Here is a 19,397-nt window from a genome sequence, read left to right on the forward strand (position 1 = left end):
GGACCCCACTTCTCTCATCTCCACTCCCCTGGACCCCGCTTCTCTGATCTCCACTCCCTTGGACCCCGCTTCTCTGATCTCCACTCCCTTGGACCCCGCTTCTCTCATCCCGCTCCCCTGGACCCCACTTCTCTCATCTCCGCTCCCCTCGACCCCGTTTCTCTCATCCCGCTACCCTTGACCCTGCTTCTTTCATCCCGCTCCCCTGGACCCCGCTTCTCTCATCCCGCTCCCCTGGACCCCACTTCTCTCATCTCCACTCCCCTGGACCCCACTTCTCTTATCTCTGCTCCCCTTAACCCCGCCTCTCTCATCCCGCTCCCCTTACCCCACTTCTCTTATCCCTGCTCCCCTGGACCCCGCTTCTCTCATACCGCTTCCCTGGACCCCGCTTCTCTCATCCCGCTTCCCTTGACCCCGCTTCTTTCATCCTGCTCCCCTGGACCCCGCTTCTCTCATCCCGCTTTCCTTGACCCTGCTTCTCTCATCTCCGCTTCCCTGGACCCCGCTTCTCTCATCCCCGCTCCCTTGGACCCCATTTCTCTCATCCCTGCTCTCCTCAACCCCACTTCCCTCAATTTTGCTTTCCTTGACCCCGCTTCTTTCATCCTGCTCCCCTGGACCCCGCTTCTCTCATCTCCGCTCCCCAGGACCCCACTTCTCTTATCCCTGCTCCCCTGGACCCCGCTTCTCTCATCCCGCTTCCCTTGACCCCGCTTCTTTCATCCTGCTTCCCTTGACCCTGCTTCTCTCATCCTGCTCCCCTGGACCCCGCTTCTCTCATCCTGCTCCCCTTGACCCCACTTCTCTCATCTCCGCTTCCCTGGACCCCGCTTCTCTCATCCCGCTTCCCTTGACCCTGCTTCTCTCATCCTGCTCCCCTGGACCCCGCTTCTCTCATCCTGCTCCCCTTGACCCCACTTCTCTCATCTCCGCTTCCCTGGACCCCCGCTTCTCTCATCCCCGCTCCCTTGGACCCCATTTCTCTCATCCCTGCTCTCCTCAACCCCACTTCCCTCAATTTTGCTTTCCTTGACCCCGCTTCTTTCATGCCCGCTCCCCTCGACCCCGCACCGATCCCTGTCCTTGAAGAACTCTCCGTTATCCCAAGACGAGAATGCGGACGGTTTTCTTCTATCTCCATTTTTCTTCCAGAGGAGGTCACCATGTCACCCCTGGCCTCGCAGCGCAGGGGTTTCTTGCAGATTTTACATAGGGGCCCAGGATCTTCACATTGCACCAGAGATCAGATTGGCGGCTGACTCATTTTGAGGTGTGTTCAGCTGTAAACTGATTTTTGTCATGATTTTTTTTTTTTTTTTTAAATTACGGGCCTTCACGTTAGATCCACATTTCCCTTTTTTATCTCCTCCATCAATAAATCGTAGACAGCCACACGTTGCTTGTAAAAGATCACAAATTCATCTGCAGCAAATGCTGTTAACAGTTTCCATCCCTCATGGTTAATATCTGCTGTTTGCAGAGTTGCCGTCACACTAGAATTTCTGTGCCGTTATTGATTCTGTCCTACGTTGAACCGTTGAACCCAAACAGCGCCAGACAGACCTTAATGTCTGTATTGGGCTCTATTTGGCAGTTTGACATTTTAGAGGGAAGAAGTAAAGCAGAGCAGGTACATGACCAGTATGTATGGCCACCGCTGGGGCATAGGGGATGCGCAGGGGCAGGTCCTCACATTCAGGACACGACCCTTTTGACGCTCCAGCACCGCCTTCTCTAGTCAGAGCCGCTAGCCCGCGTCTTCTGCATCAGCTCCTGCTCGGCTCCTCCTCCTGTCAGCGATCTGATTGGCTGAGCACTTCTCCAGCAGTCCCAGGGGCTGTCCTCTCTCTCCCTGCCTCCTTCAGCATTTCTGTTTCTCCAGCTCACATTTAAAGGGTCCTTGTGGCTCTTAAAGGGACCACTAAGTCCTGTCCTATAGATAGGGGATAACTTTCAGTTCTGAGAATAGAATAATATTTAGAATTGAGAGTCCTTTGTGGTTGATACCTTTTAATGGCTAACTGAGAAGATGGTAACAAATTGCAAGCTTTACCTGTGGCAATACATTTTTGTCTCCCATATCACAGCATTATGAACATGAAATTACTTGTATTAAAAGGTAACTTCAAATCTCAGAGAGACAGAAGAGTCTGGGAATATAAGCTGATGACGACCTTTGACACTCTCAGTGCAGGAATGAATGTGTTGTTGCATGGATTTATGTCTTTTTACATCAATCAAGGAATTTGCTCCTCGGACCTTGTGGAATCATCACAACAGAACCAGACCCCAATCAGAGGACAATAAAACATTCACAATCCTTATCTATGAACTGTTCCAATATTTATGGACACAGCGGTTTATCACTCTCACATAATGGTAGTTCTGCTTCACGTCACCGGTCTTATCCATGGCATTACTTCTGGGCTGTATTGTGCATAAATGTGTTTTTTTTTTTTTCAGAATTTGTATTAGTCTATTCAGAGTTAGGCTAGGTTCCCATTGCGTTAATGGGATAGCGCTAACGGACAGCGTTGCACGGCGAAATTAACGCCGTGCACCGCGTCCGTTAGCGCTCCCATTGCCGGCAATGTTAGAGCGCAATGCTAGCACGTGTCATTTTGGGCACGCGCTACCGATGTGCCGGTCTTTTGTAGCGCGCCTCGGACGCTGCTTGCGCCAGAGGTCCGTTCCCCGCTCTCGCAGATCGGGGATCTGCGAGAGCGGGGACGTTAACGCGACCCCTGAACGCGGCCCCGAAAAAGACATTGCATTAGCGCAATCCGCTAGCGCTCGCGCTAAACGGATTGCACTAACGCAATCTGAACCTAGCCTTAGAAGAACAGCGCTCCAGCCGGGTGTTATGGTCCAATAGAAGAAATCTTTATTTCAGCCATGATAAAACAGCAATGTTTCGACCGCACAATAGGTCTTTTTCAAGCAAGCAAGCATGCTTGAAAAAGACCTATTGTGCGGTCGAAACGTTGCTGTTTTATCATGGCTGAAATAAAGATTTCTTCTATTGGACCATAACACCCGGCTGGAGCGCTGTTCTTCTAACTCTGAGTATACGTTTTACCCAGGAGGGTTCCCTGGATTTGGAACGAGCGCCCTAAGAAGTGAGTGCTGCTAGTCACCTATATTTTGTATTATTCTCTGCCTGATGAAGGGACCCGAGTAGTCTCGAAAGCTGCAATTTGTTACCATCTTTTCAGTTAGCCATTAAAAGGTATCAACCACTGAGGACTCTCAATTGTAAATATTTTTCTATCTACTGGCTAACACGATACCAAGATATATATCTTTCCTATAACAGTTCTGAGAATAGTCACATTTTGATCAGATGTTACAATACATGTAATACCTGCAGTGGCCACAAGGTGGATCCATCCGTTATATGACGGCTTTTGCACGGTGTTATTTGGCCATTACTTTGGGCAGGAGTCACATATACCGGATCAGTGTGACCGCAGCCTCTGCGCCACGATAGATCCACCCCAGATACAGTCGTTATCCAGCCATCCGTACTAACTAATGCAGGACTGTACCGATGGTCACGTATCAGCTGAGATTTGTTACAATGTATCAGTGTAGGTAAATCTAGGTCTGGAGATTTGTGCCTCCGTTTTCAGCTCAGAGAATCAGCTTTCAGATTTGGGAACAGTTAATGTAACCATATCCCTCGCAGCAAGCAGAGGTCTTGAAAATGGTGATGGATTGAAACACGTAGCATAGTAGAGAGTTGCAGAGCTTACCATTATACAAGGATTATGCTCTTCTTCCCTGATCGGCCCCTTTAAGAATTCTAAACAGCGGAGGGGGGCTTTGTTTAATTAGGAAGGGGCCGTGTACGCAGCCCCCCCTGCAAAACTCCATCACACCCCGTGATACTACAGAGCATCTCAGCTGCTGGGTGGAAAAGGGGCTCTAACACTTGAATGATTCCCTATACAGAAAAGGCTTATCCCCCCGCCCCACCCTATGGGACTGCGATTCCTCTGAATGCCCAGTTATAATGGGGGCGAGCGGGGGGAGACAGAAGCCGCGCTGAATTACTGCTGCTGCCGGACAATGGGGACACTATGTGCTCAGTACTGCACAATCACAACTTCCCAGGCCCCTGCCATGGCCCGGAGGCATATCAATGAGGGGCGAGCGTGAGGAGGGGGCAGCGGGCGAAGGACAGGGTGGGGGGCAAGCTCGGTGCACTGGATAAGGAGCAGGTGCCCGCCATATCCGAAGCTTCCACGTCCTTCACTTTCCAGAAATAATAGAATATTATTTGTATCTGCTCCAGGAAAAGCTCGGTGACAACCATCGATACTGCCAGGACAGATCACACCGGGGTTGTCAGCAATGGCAGATTAGGTCATGGGCTCAGACCCTTCAATTAATTCTGACATCAGACCAGACTTCTAACTAATGCAGACCCTAAACGAGACCCCTACATTAATGGGGATGTAGCAAGTATATAGGATATCCCCTAAGAATAGGGGGGTAGGGAATAAATGATTGATTGATTGATTGATTGGGGAGCCGAATGTTGGGACCCCCCTGACCCCAACAATGTGACTTGGCAATTCATGACCTTAGACAACAGAGTGCTGGACCTCCGCTCCATTGCTACGGGACACTGTAGAGCCCCATTTTCACAATCATTGGGGGTCTCAGCAATTGGACCCCCCGAGATTGTTATCCACTATCATATCTATAGTAAATATCCTTGGTGCAGCCGCTTTAATTCAGACCCCTAAATTAATGCAGACTCCAGACCAGGCCCCTAAATTAATTCAGACTCCAGACCAGGCCCTATATAATAAGACCCCCAGATCAGACTTGTAAGAGAATTGAGCCCCCAGACTGAAGCAGCCGCCATCAGCTCGGCCTCTTCCCATCTTCCTATGATTGCCATGCTGTCATGCATCTTACGAGGACCTGAAGGACAAATGTGCTTTGATTTCCCGTGATCTGGGAGCAGGAACGTGTATAAAGTCAGAATTACCATCAGGACAGTATGAAAGCTGGTGACAACCTGCAGTTGCTCTATACTAGCAGCCATATTGGTTGTCAGCCCCATATATGTGGTATACCATGCAGTAGAAAATAAGAACTGGATAATACAGGCAAAGGGGACTGATCTGGGAAGGGAACACCCATCAAAATGAATGTATTTGATTCCCCTTTAACTCCACTTTCTCCGATTTGCCCTCAGTCACTGTCAGAGGAACATAACCATCATTGCTGGAAGCTGGAGGAAAGGGAAGGAGAGAAGTGACAGGGGCCGCCAGACAAAGGGGGAGCTGGCTTCAGACCCCATATCAGGGGGCCCTGACCCTCAAACAGATGACGTAATGGTCGCACAGCCGGGGTCCGGCCATGGAGAATGAGTCGTATGAACCCTGGAGGAGGAAACTGACAAACTGCCAAAATCAGAGACGTGACTGCGAAAGGGGCGATCCGGACCCATAGAGTAACACAAACCTTTATAACCCATCACCCACACTGACTGATAATGTGAGGAACATAATAAAAAATTCTGCAAGATTCTACTAATTCTTGTGCTTTAAATTGTCACCATTGCCAAGATCTCTGCTTGCTGTCAGTGGGAGCGTTCTTATCTACAGGTGGAAACTTGCACAGATCTAACCCGTCCCTGAGTCGGTGGGACAATCCTCTGTGAGAGAAACACATCAACAGTACAAATGCCTCCTGTGCTGATATTTTGTTACAGTGTACCAGTGCAGGAACAATATACCAGTCTGAAGTCCATGATTATCCAGACTGGGTACAATTGTAAGAAACTCTCAGCTCTCTCTATGCAGATGTTTTCAGCCTCTGGAAAATATTCCCCACTTGACAGCAAGCAGAGATATTGAAACTGTTGTGGACACACAGGCTCCGGGTCATCATTGCTGTTTCTCCAGTTTTCTGCGCTGCGGGTGGACGGAGCGCTGCTGGGAAGGAAACACAGTGAATGCAGAAGATACTGCAGCTCCTTTACTTACAGATGGGTGGAGGACCCCCCCAAAAATATGTGGTGATTGATCATGACTTTATACGATAGGAATACCCCATTACATAAAACCCTATAGATCCCTCCATAGTAGATCACAGCGCAGGGATCTGGTCCTGGCCCCTGAGCCGTGACATTAGCATGCATCCCCAGTCCCTTGTCTGTTGCTTCAATGACTTATTATTGCGGGCCTGGCTGAGCCAGTCCCCGGCACAAGAACAGAATGAGCACTTTGTGTTGGTGTTCTCAGCATTTCTTTCTCACCGCACGATGCATCATCCAGCATCAAAATGAGGAAACAATTAAACTCATTCATGACTCAATTCACTGACAGCAAGCTTCCCGGGAATGAGTAACAGCACATGATGGGGGCTGTAGTGCTGCGGGGATCTCCAGACAGTATCACTCACCTAAGGCTTAGATACGCTTAGACACACAGGCTTAGTAGGACATATGATAAGCACAGACAGTATCGCAGATAATGGCTTAGATACAGTGGCTCAGCAGGCCTACAGGTGCGGAGTGTTCGTCTACGTCACAGTCCTATTCTTGTGGACATTCACCGTCCCGTCACCCCTCCAGGGAGCCAGTTGCACTTATTACCCCGCATGATTCTGCTTCTCTCCATGTTCTCGGGATGCAGCCAATATCGCTGCTTCACTCACTCGGATCCGTCTCCAGGCCCGTCCTAAATTCCGAAACCCCAGGAAACATCTGCAGCCTTTGGATGGGTCTCGGCTCATTCACTGGCTCTGCTGTAAATTCCACTTTACGCTCAACGTATTCCAGTGAAATCCTGAGCTCGCCGAGCGTCCAAAATAAACAGCTTGGGTCACACAGCTGACGTGCACCATCCACTGAAATAGCGGAACAGCACAGCGTAACACATGGTACCAATGTACATATGCTGCGTAATGTTCACCACCCATAATGATATACAGATAAAGAAGCTCCAGAGCGAAAACACTTCTTTTCTTCAAATAGCCATATAGATATATGACTTAATGCTGTCTGTCTGCAGCAACCACTAGGGGGAGCTCCCTGTATACAGAGATACATGATAAGATCCTGTCTGCAGCCACCACTAGGGGGAGCTCCCTGTATACAGAGATACATGATAAGATCCTGTCTGCAGCCACCACTAGGGGGAGCTCCCTGTATACAGAGATACATGATAAGATCCTGTCTGCAGCCACCACTAGGGGGAGCTCCCTGTATACAGAGATACATGATAAGATGTGTCTGCAGTCACCACTAGGGGGAGCTCCCTGTATACAGAGATACATGATAAGATCCTGTCTGCAGCCACCACTAGGGGGAGCTCCCTGTATACAGAGATACATGATAAGATCCTGTCTGCAGCCACCACTAGGGGGAGCTCCCTGTATACAGAGATACATGATAAGATGTGTCTGCAGTCACCACTAGGGGGAGCTCCCTGTATACAGAGATACATGATAAGATCCTGTCTGCAGCCACCACTAGGGGGAGCTTCCTGTATATAGAGATACATGATAAGATCCTGTCTGCAGCCACCACTAGGGGGAGCTCCCTATATACAGAGATACATGATAAGATCCTGCCTGCAGCCACCACTAGGGGGAGCTCCCTGTATACAGAGATACAGGATAAGATCCTGTCTGCAGCCACCACTAGGGGGAGCTCCCTGTATACAGAGATACATGATAAGATCCTGTCTGCAGTCACCACTAGGGGGAGCTCCCTGTATACAGAGATACATGATAAGATCCTGTCTGCAGCCACCACTAGGGGGAGCTCCCTGTATACAGAGATACATGATAAGATCCTGTCTGCAGTCACCACTAGGGGGAGCTCCCTGTATACAGAGATACATGATAAGATCCTGTCTGCAGTCACCACTAGGGGGAGCTCCCTGTATACAGAGACACATGATAAGATTCTGTCTGCAGCCACCACTAGGGGGAGCTCCCTGTATATAGAGATACATGATGAGATCCTGTCTGCAGTCACCACTAGGGGGAGCTCCCTGTATACAGAGATACATGATAAGATCCTGTCTGCAGCCACCACTAGGGGGAGCTCCCTGTATACAGAGATACATAAGATCCTGTCTGCAGCCACCACTAGGGGGAGCTCCCTGTATACAGAGATACATGATAAGATCCTGTCTGCAGCCACCACTAGGGGGAGCTCCTGTATACAGAGATACATGATAAGATCCTGTCTGCAGCCACCACTAGGGGGAGCTCCCTGTATATAGAGTTGCATGATAAGATTCTGTCTGCAGCCACCACTAGGGGGAGCTCCCTGTATACAGAGATACATGATAAGATCCTGTCTGCAGCCACCACTAGGGGGAGCTCCCTTTATACAGAGATACAGGATAAGATTCTGTCTGCAGCCACCACTAGGGGGAGCTCCCTGTATACAGAGATACATGATAAGATCCTGTCTGCAGTCACCACTAGGGGAAGCTCCCTGTATACAGTGATACATGATAAGATCCTGTCTGCAGCCACCACTAGGGGGAGCGCCCTGTATATAGAGTTGCATGATAATATTCTGTCTGCAGTCACCACTAGGGGGAGCTCCCTGTATACAGAGATACATGATAAGATTCTGTCTGCAGCCACCACTAGGGGGAGCTTCCTGTATACAGAGCTACATGATAAGATATTGTCTGCAGCCACCACTAGGGGGAGCTCCCTGTATATAGAGTTGCATGATAATATTCTGTCTGCAGTCACCACTAGGGGGAGCTCCCTGTATACAGAGATACATGATAAGATTCTGTCTGCAGTCACCACTAGGGGAAGCTCCCTGTATACAGTGATACATGATAAGATCCTGTCTGCAGCCACCACTAGGGGAGCTCCCTGTATACAGAGATACATGATAAGATCCTGTCTGCAGCCACCACTAGGGGAGCTCCCTGTATACAGAGATACATGATAAGATCCTGTCTGCAGTCACCACTAGGGGGAGCTCCTGTATACAGAGATACATAATAAGATCCTGTCTGCAGTCACCACTAGGGGGAGCTCCTGTATACAGAGATACATGATAAGATCCTGTCTGCAGCCACCACTAGGGGGAGCTCCCTGTATATAGAGATACATGATAATATTCTGTCTGCAGTCACCACTAGGGGGAGCTCCCTGTATACAGAGATTCATGATAAGATCCTGTCTGCAGTCACCACTAGGGGGAGCTCCCTGTATACAGAGATACATAAGATTCTGTCTGCAGCCACCACTAGGAGGAGCTCCCTGTATACAGAGATACATGATAATATTCTGTCTGCAGTTACCACTAGGGGGAGCTCCCTGTATACAGAGATTCATGATAAGATCCTGTCTGCAGTCACCACTAGGGGGAGCTCCCAGTATACAGAGATATATGATAAGATCCTCTCTGCAGCCACCACTAGGGGGAGCTCCCTGTATACAGAGATACATGATAAGATCCTGTCTGCAGTCACCACTAGGGGGAGCTCCCTGTATACAGAGATACATGATAAGATCCTGTCTGCAGTCACCACTAGGGGGAGCTCCCTGTATACAGAGATACATGATAAGATCCTCTCTGCAGCCACCACTAGGGGGAGCTCCCTGTATACAGATTCATGATAAGAGCCTGTCTGCAGTCACCACTAGGGGGAGCTCCCTGTATACAGAGATACATGATAAGATCCTGTCTGCAGCCACCACTAGGGGGAGCTCCCTGTATACAGAGATTCATGATAATATTCTGTCTGCAGTCACCACTAGGGGGAGCTCCATTTATATGGATGCAAGCAAGTTGCAGACTTCAATAATAAACCCATATGCAATCAGCTCCCTCTACTGGAGATTGCAGGCAGAATAATGCTAGGAACATTTTGGCTGTATGAAGGGAGCAGGGGATTTGGAGCTGTGTGTCAGAAACTGTGCAGCACAGCTTATTTAACCAATCAGCAATGATTACACAGGTCAACAAAAAAAAAAATTTTTTCTGGTGTCCAAAATATTTTAATGAATTTGGGGTATTTTTGAGGTGCTGATTCTGAATATGCTATCAGTTTTGCCAGAATGGCTCAAGTTTTTGACATTTTTGGTATCTTATTTATAGCACTTGTTGGTAAATGCGACGCATCATCTCATTAATTTCTTTGGATTAGTACTTGAACTGAGCAGTTCTCAATATAGTTTTGTGTTAATTAGTGTTCTAAAAGTTTGTTCATAGCTTGATTTTTGCACTAACTTTATGTTGTTGTCTGTTTTCCAGTGAAAAGCATGAACTCATCAAGAAGAAGTTGTCTTAACGATCCAGACTCATTCTGTTACATTTGTGGTGAATACACACTGCCAAAACATAGAAGAAACATAACAGACTTCGTAAAAAAAGTGTATTTTGCCTATTTTGGGGTTATGCTTGGGGACCAAGACAAGTTTTGGGCACCACACATAGTGTGCAAAGCATGTATCGAATTATTACGAAAATGGAGCAAAGGACAAAGAAAAAGCTTCAAATTTGGTGTTCCAATGGTGTGGAGAGAGCCAAAAAATCATCATGATGACTGTTATTTCTGTGCAGTGCAAGTGCAAGGATTCAATAAGCATAAGAAACGAAAATGGGAGTAACATGGAATCTGCAAGAAGGCCTGTCTCTCATTGTGAAGATGTGCCTGTACCTGTGTTTACCAGAAATAACAGTCATCATGATGATTTTTTGGCTCTCTCCACACCATTGGAACACCAAATTTGAAGCTTTTTCTTTGTCCTTTGCTCCATTTTCGTAATAATTCGATACATGCTTTGCACACTATGTGTGGTGCCCAAAACTTGTCTTGGTCCCCAAGCATAACCCCAAAATAGGCAAAATACACTTTTTTTACGAAGTCTGTTATGTTTCTTCTATGTTTTGGCAGTGTGTATTCACCACAAATGTAACAGAATGAGTCTGGATCGTTAAGACAACTTCTTCTTGATGAGTTCATGCTTTTCACTGGAAAACAGACAACAACATAAAGTTAGTGCAAAAATCAAGCTATGAACAAACTTTTAGAACACTAATTAACACAAAACTATATTGAGAACTGCTCAGTTCAAGTACTAATCCAAAGAAATTAATGAGATGATGCGTTGCATTTACCAACAAGTGCTATAAATAAGATACCAAAAATCTCAAAAACTTGAGCCAATCTGGCAAAACTGATGACATATTCAGAATCAGCACCCCAAAAATACCCTAAATTCGATGAAATATCTTTGGCACCAAAAATGCTGTTGACCAGTGTTATTGGTCTACGTTCATATTCACTGTGATAGGTTTCTAGGTCTCAGTTTGCTGTCAGAGAATGTTGTTTGCACCCAGAGGCAGAGAAACCTTCTGGTCTGGGAAGATTAGTCAATAATACTACACAGTGACAGAAATATCAGGCAACACAAGGCTGGTGATGCTGCCAAATTGGGCCTGATTCATACTACTCCCAGTGCTGCCGGATTCACAGTTGCTGTGTTGTGGGTTGTGCCAGTAACAACATTGCTGCAAATAACTGAGGAGCAGATTACAGACAGGACTGAGGTATGTGAGGATAGAAAGCAGTGACTGCAGGTGGTCCAGATGGGGGCTGCAGTCACTAGGAAGAGCAGCTGAGAACAGTGAGGCTGCAGTGTCTGCCAGGGGCTGCTGCATAGACTCCAGGGGAATCTCAGGGAAGGAAGCAGTGGGGATGGAGAATGGGGGAGCACAGACTGCAGATAAGGGCAGTGACCAGGGGGTTGCATGCAGCCCCTGGATAAGCTGTGACTATAGAGGAAGGTTCAGCAGTAACTGCATGCAGTCACTGGAGAGGAGAATGCAGTGACTGCACATAAAGGAGGGAACTACAAGTACTGGATGCAGTGTTGGAGATGTGGATGCAGTAAATGCATGCAGTGAGTGAGAAGGAAAATGTAGTGAATGAGTGAGGAAAGCAGGGATGGCAGAAAAGGATGCAATAATTAGGGATGATGCAATAAATGCTGGAGATGAGAACGCATTGTTTGCGTGCATTAGAGGTGAGGATGCAGTGTGTGAGGAGGCTGGGGCAACTGGAGAAGGATGAAACTGCATGCAGTGAGAGGAGGTATGGGAGAACAGGGTGCAGATAAGCATGCACTGACTACAGGTTTACATGCAACCCATGGAGAGGAGTGAGGGAACCACTGACCACGAAAAAGGACGCAGCAGTAACTGGAGAAGACAAAGCAGTTGAGCAGGAGGTGATTGGATAGAGGGGAGAGTTGGCTACAGGTAAGGATGCAGTGCTACATGCAGTGATTGAGAGAATGATGCAGTAACTGGAAGAAGGGATTCGGATGATGATGCAGTGATGGAAATGATGATGCAGTAACTGCTGGCAGTAATGGAGATGATGATGCAGCAATTACATGCAGTGATGGAGCTAATGATGCAGTAATTGTATGCAGTGTAGCTAATGATGCAGTAATTGTATGCAGTGATGAAGATAATGATGCAGTAATTTGCATGCAGAGATGGAGCGAATGATGCAGTAAACTGATGGAGCTAATGATGCAGTGATGGAGATAATGATGCCGTAAATGCATGCAGTGATGGAGCTAATGATGCAGTAATTGTAAGCAGTGATGAAGATAATGATGCAGTGATGAAGATAATGATGCAGTGATGGCGATAATGATGCAGTAAATTGATTGAGCTAATGATGCAGTATTTGCATGCAGAGATGGAGCTAATGATGCAGTAAATTGATGGAGCTAATGATGCAGTAAATGCATGCAGTGATGAAGATAATGATGCAGTGATGGAGCTAATGATGCAGTATTTACATGCAGAGATGGAGCTAATGATGCAGTATTTGCATGCAGAGATGGAGCTAATGATGCAGTAAATGCATGCAGTGATGGAGCTAATGATGCAGTAATTGTATGCAGTGATGGAGCTAATGATGCAGTAATTGTATGCAGTGATGAAGATAATGATGCAGTGATGGAGCTAATGATGCAGTATTTGCATGCAGAGATGGAGCTAATGATGCAGTAAATGCATGCAGTGATGGAGCTAATGATGCAGTAAATGCATGCAGTGATGGAGCTAATGATGCAGTAAATTGATGGAGCTAATGATGCAGTAAATGCATGCAGTGATGGAGCTAACGATGCAGTATTTGCATGCAGTGATGGAGCTAATGATGCAGTATTTGCATGCAGTGATGGAGCTAATGATGCAGTAAATGCATGCAGTGATGAAGATAATGATGCAGTAAATTGATGGAGCTAATGATGCAGTAAATGCATGCAGTGATGGAGCTAATGATGCAGTATTTGCATGCAGTGGTGATGATGAAGCAGTGGTGATGATGATGCAGTGATCAGACAGGGCCATGCAGTGTCTGGGAGGTGAGTGCAGCGCCGGCAGGCTGCTGGGAGGGTGCACTGGGTGAGGGTGTCCAGCAGCAGCCGCCGCACATCTCTTGTAAGAGGAGCTGGGAGGAGCCGGGTGACGTTCAGCCTCAATTCAACCCTGCAGCAGCAGCAAGAAAAGAAAGAAGGCGAAAAGGAAAACAATCCGTGCAGAGCCCCCGTGCAGAGCGATGCTGAGCCCCATGTGTGCCGGGCGGCTCTGCAGGTGATCATCCCAGCTGGGTGGAGGGGGATCTCCCAGGGATCCAGTGCACTGATTCTCAGGGAGCCAACACTGGGCACCGGGCACCCAGCCGGGCAGCATCATGTCCAGGTTCAAGAAGGACAAGGAGATCATCGCTGACTATGAGAACCAGGTGAAAGGTGAGTGCGCCCTGCTCTGCCCCCTGCCAGGGCAGCATTGCCATCCCTGCAGCCAGTGCCAGCCTCCCTGCGCTGTTCTGCTGGGTCCATTGCCAGCTCCCAGCAGTCAGGGCGCTTCCTGCAGGTTTGGGCATCCCTGGGCCAATGCACTTGTGATGTCTGGGCTGCAATGCAGCAAACTAGGAGGTCAGTGTCATAAAAAAGGCTGCAAAATCCAGTGTGCACCCCAGGGCAGGGGCAGCTGCAGTAGTAGTCCCATGGTCATTGTCCAGCAGCCCTGTACAGACCCTATAATGTCTGGTGCCTGCTCATCCCTCCACCTCTGCTATTATTCCCTCAACTTGGCTCAGCTCCAGACCACAAACTTTCCCTGCTCCCCCTCCAACCCCACAGAAGCCCCCTCCTCCACCCCAGCCTATAACCTCCTGCCCACCTTTATTCGCTCACATGCTGCCTGCCTGTATATTGTGTGTGCCTTCCCTTGCTCAGGCAGTTGGGTCATGTTACAGAGCTAGGCAGTGCCATCTTAGCGCCCAGCCCCAGTCTGCATTGTATCCCTGGTTCTGTGTATCTATCCTATATCTTCTGTATATACATCAGCTGGGGACATGTCACAGTGTAACACTATCTCCAGACCTGTGTGCAGCCTTTACTGCACTGGAAGTAACCCAATATTTGACGCCACACCCATGCACTGCGTGTTATTCCAATCTGCAGCCACAGTCAATATGGAGGGAACATCATCTGAGGATGGCCGCAGGCGAATACTTGATTCATTTCTGTGTATTTCTGCTACTTGTTCCCATGCCTGCAGTGCTGTGTCATGTGACCTGCAGGGATGATACAATGTATCACATGAAGGTGTCATAGTGTCAGTCCACACTGCTACAGGCCCGGAGGCTTCACAATGATGGGGCCTTGGGTAAACCTGTCATATATGCTCGGATTGGACGCTGATGTGTCGTTACATTGTATCGCTGGCGTATTATTATTGCACTGATGCTGCAGATGAAATGATCCGGATTCATGACAGCACTTGATTCTCTGTAGGCCTAAACACAGACAGACTAGTGTTAACTACGCCTGTCAGTGAGGCCAAATGTGAAAATATCATCAATCTTTAATAAATCATATTATATCTATCAATAATAATTCAGAAAAAAGCTGAACATTGTACAGGACCACAAAGGCAGTGTAGGAATCACAACGGGCAATGAAACATTAGGTGCAAGTAGAGAAGTAATTGAGTAAATATTTGCGCTAACTGAACAGTGAATAAATAAATAGATGTATAGGTGTTACATAATTTCAGTACATGAACCTATAACATAACCACTTACTGATACAGATAAGTAACTGCTCATAGAAGATAAAGCCGATGCAGCAAATCTCTCCCTAATAGTGTCACTTACTGTTCCAGTGCAAACTGCAAGACCCCGACGCGTTTTGCACCACCAGAGTGTTAACTCTTACAATGCCAGAGCTGCGTTACAACAGTTGTGCTCCAATGGAAATCTGCCGACCACGTGACCATGACTGTCATACTCCATGGAGGTCAATGGAAATTGGGTGTGACCAGTCCCATTGCCGTCTGCTGGGGAATCTGAAGACTTGAAACGAGTCTTGATTCTAAATTGAGCAAAATCTTTGCATTTAAAGCCGCTATCTAGTAATTCATCTACCTTTATTATTGAGGCTCTTATGAAGTGTAACATAAAAATTAGGATAAAAGAAACAGAAACCGGCCGGGTCAGGTCCTCAGAGATTGTCCCCTGCCTGTACTGATGTCCCCCGATAAGAGCGATGAATAAATCTGTGATGTATCTGCCATTCAGATCGCCAGAGAAGCGAGTGACAACCTCCACAGAATCCATATAGCGGTTATATTGGTTGTCACACAGTTTATGCAGAGTCGTATATGACTAAATATTGTCAGAAGCTGAATGACTCCGGGAAGGATATGTTTGGGGGTTCGGGGTGTCTTTTTTTCCCCCGGTTGTCTCCCTATCATTAGTTCTTCCTGAGTAACATCTAAATGATACAGCGCAGAGGTCACATGCGTGGGCAGAAATTGGCAGATGAAGCTACAACGGCTCTAGGAAAGAGAAGCGACTCGCCAAGAAGCAAAGACGGAATACAATGTGAGAAGGAGGGAGTCAGAGGAGGGGTCCAGGCCTTCCCCTGTGAATCGTCATTGCTCCTCCAGACCCCCATGAATATTGGCCCAGATAAGTCCCCCACTAGTGCCTCTATCACGTAGAACGACGTTTGCTCCAGGAACAGTCATTTTGTTTGGAATTTTACCTTGTGCTGTGAAATAAGATTGATCTAATATCGTCTGGTGCCGGACTTCGCTATTCTGAACCCGGGCTGGTGTCTGACAACAAACTCCGATTTGTAGAAGGGCTGAGCCCCCGAGGCGGGTGGCAGACCCGGGACCACCTGGGTGTATGTGGACGTGGGATGATTAGATGCTGAAGGGATTTTGCTGCATAGCTGCAAGTTATTACAGGGCATCTAGTGACCGTGTTTTGTAAGAAGTGTGTTATGTTGGCGCACTATATTCCAATGTCATGCATGAGCGGCGCTCCCCCGACCTTATAGTCTTATAATGGGAACACACACAGATCTCAGACCAATCGGACCGGTCTGGACCAGTCTCACAAGTGCTGACATTGGCCCGAGTTTGGGCCCATTTAGTCGGTCCTGACTGCAGCCATTGAACGACTGCCGATCTTCTGGCACCTGTTCAGACCAGAGCTCTCTGTGCACAGAAAGATCAGGAATAAGATCGTTCTGCCCGCAGGGAACATCATGTAATCGGCAGCACATCTCCAGATTACGCAGGACAATGTGCTGCCAAGAACAATGATTTTAATGCAGGCAGGAACGATCCAAGCGCTCAATGAACGAGTGTTTTCCCGATAATCAGCGAATCTTGACTCGATGCCTAATAACACTATGTCCCCATGATGAGCTGTTGGTGAAATTCATCGTGGGAACACAGTCTTAGGCCGTGGTCCATGTAGTGTCGCCTTTTTTGTGAGCAGAAAAGCCGATGCTGTCAATCATCCGTAACGGAGGCGGGGACGTGCAAAACCAATAGTTGGAATGGTGCAGAGCTCCTCGGCCGCACCCAGATTGCACTGGGCACCTAATTAGCATAAGTGACTGACCTTCAGATTCTGCAGAGCAGGCAGTGATTGGAGCTATTCTTATGGGGGCGATATCCCCTACACGTCTGGGTGCTTAGTGTATATGCTCAGTCTGCGCTGACGGACTCCTTTTAACCATTTACACACAAGTTTTTGGTTTGTTTGGACACAAACTACGCAGATATTTGTACGTCTAATGCTTCCATTAAAGGCGCCGCTATATCTCATCACATAGACCCCCCCTCATAGACATGTTATCATTGGTAGCTGCTTGTGGTGGGAGTAGAGGGCGCGATGACCGACAGTGTCATCCATTATTATCAGTGAGTGTTCACACCATGCATTGCCTGGCACATGCAGTGTTCCAGAACTGGGCTCATAGAATGACATCTCAGCCCCTCCAAACATCACCTGAAAGGGGCTCCAGACACCAGACAACCCCTTTAACTTGTCATCAGTCTCGGTGAGAATTTCAGTCTTGGCCCAGAAGCTTTATGAGGCCGGTTTCACACGTCAGTGGCTCCGGTACGTGAGGTGACAGTTTCCTCACGTACCGGAGACACTGACACACGTAGACCCATTAAAATCAATGCATCTGTGCAGATGTCATTGATTTTTTGCGGACCGTGTCTCCGTGTGCCAAACACAGAGACATGTCAGTGTTCGTGGGAGCGCACGTATTACACGGACCCATTAAAGTCAATGGGTCCGTGTAAAACACGGACCACACACGGACCTTCTCCGTGTGCAGTCCCTGTGGCGTGCAGGAGACAGCGCTACAGTAAGCGCTGTCCCCCCCACATGGTGCTGAATCCGCGATTCATATGTTCCCTGCAGCAGCGTTTGCTGCATAGAAGATATGAATAATAGTGTTTAAAAGAAAGATCTATGTGTCCGCCGCCCTCCCACCCCCTGTGCGCCCCCCCGCTGTTCTGAAAATACTCACCCGCCTCCCTCGCAGTGTTCTGTGCTGGCCGCCCCTTCTACTGTATGCGGTCACGTAGGGCCGCCGATTACAGTCATGAATATGTGGCTCCACCTCCCATAGGGGTGGAGCCGCCTATTCATGACTGTAAATGAGCGGCCCCTCGTGACCGCATACAGTAGAAGGCGCGGTCAGACCAGGAAGCATCGACAGCCAACGAGGGAGGCGGGTGAGTATTTTCAGAACAGCGGGGGGGGGGGGGGCGCACAGGGGGTGGGGGGGCGGCGGACACATAGATCTTTCTTTTAAACAATATTATTCATATCTTCTATGCAGCAAATGCTGCTGCACAGAAGATATGAATCGCGGCTTCAGCACGATGCAGTGTACCACACGCGTGGGTACCACACACTCCGTGTGGTACCCACTCGGCACAGGGGCGGCACACATGTGCCGCACGTATGGCCTACATGAGCTCACGGGCACACGGACACGGATAACTCCGGTACCGATTTTTTCCGGTACCGGAATTATCTGGACGTGTGGGACAGCCCTAAAACAGAGCAGACATAATCGTCACTCCAGGATGGGAGAAGCCACGAAATGCTGAGCCGTGTTCAGACCAGAGGTTCTTACACCTTCCAGTGACCTGAATATGGAGGTTTGGTGCGTCTCTCCCCAAACCCTGGGGATCCCCTCATTCTCTGGATTGTGGGGGCTCAAACATTAGAGGTGGCCCCGTCCCTGGTCCAGGGGGCATGCAGCTATTTTGTGGCTTAATCAATACTAATGAGGCGCGGGCCAGACGCATTAGCGCAGCCTGTGGACAATCTGCAGGACGCTCTCGTTGGCGGCTGATTCATTTGTATGTATCTCCAGAGCTGGAGCCCGAGGGAAGAATAATTCCGCTTTTAGCTGATGGTCTCTGCCCGGGAGGAGGGGGCCGCAGATACAGGTTTAGCTTTTAGATGGCAGCAGAAGGCTAAGCCTTGGTGTCTCTACTGCAAAAAAAAAATCTTTAATGCGGCATCAATGGATCCAGATTGTCAGAATCTGGATTATTAGCTGTATATAATAAATAATATGCAACCTTGAGCAACTGTTTTGTGCTGCCATGCTTTATACTGCAGCACTGCCTGTTCCAACTGGCTGCTATGTATAGGCATAAGGTCAGCAGACATTTCTCTCAATTGTCCTGGTTGGCTGCGGTGTATACAGTACAGCAGATTAGCCGACTATTCCCTCTCCCCTATACTTTACACTGCAGTACTGCTTCTTCAGGTTGGCTGTTCAGCTCATCTACTGATTTACTTATATGCAGCAGCCAATTTAAACAAGCTGACTTTTCTCCTTTCCCCATACTTTACACTGCAGCACTGCCTTTTCCACATTATTTCTTATCTAATCTATCCCTCCTCCATACTTTACCCTGTTTAGACTAGTTGCAGTGTAGAAACACAAGTTGGTCAGATGAGCTGACTTTTCTCCTTTCTTCATACTTTACACTGCAGCACTACTTTTTCGGTTTGCAT

General features: G+C 48.1%; 1 protein-coding gene across 3 annotated transcripts in view; it reads left to right on the forward strand.

The window, feature by feature from the left end:
* Window positions 1-19,397, forward strand: part of SRGAP3 (SLIT-ROBO Rho GTPase activating protein 3) — a 113,486-nt gene that overhangs the window by 8,206 nt on the left and 85,883 nt on the right. The window contains exons 1-2 of one of the 3 annotated variants that reach the window (XM_077276740.1): window positions 12,038-12,274; window positions 13,529-13,785. The exons of 1 other annotated variant lie outside the window; for it this stretch is intronic. In XM_077276740.1, coding sequence (XP_077132855.1) covers window positions 13,728-13,785 — 58 coding nt within the window. In that variant the 5' untranslated portion in view covers window positions 12,038-12,274; window positions 13,529-13,727. Of the gene's footprint in view, window positions 1-12,037; window positions 12,275-12,511; window positions 13,786-19,397 lie in introns of those variants that run through there. One more of the 3 variants, XM_077276743.1, reaches the window with a different exon arrangement.

Source organism: Ranitomeya variabilis, chromosome 8 (assembly GCF_051348905.1).
Source record: "Ranitomeya variabilis isolate aRanVar5 chromosome 8, aRanVar5.hap1, whole genome shotgun sequence".
Taxonomy (NCBI): Eukaryota; Metazoa; Chordata; class Amphibia; order Anura; family Dendrobatidae; genus Ranitomeya; species Ranitomeya variabilis.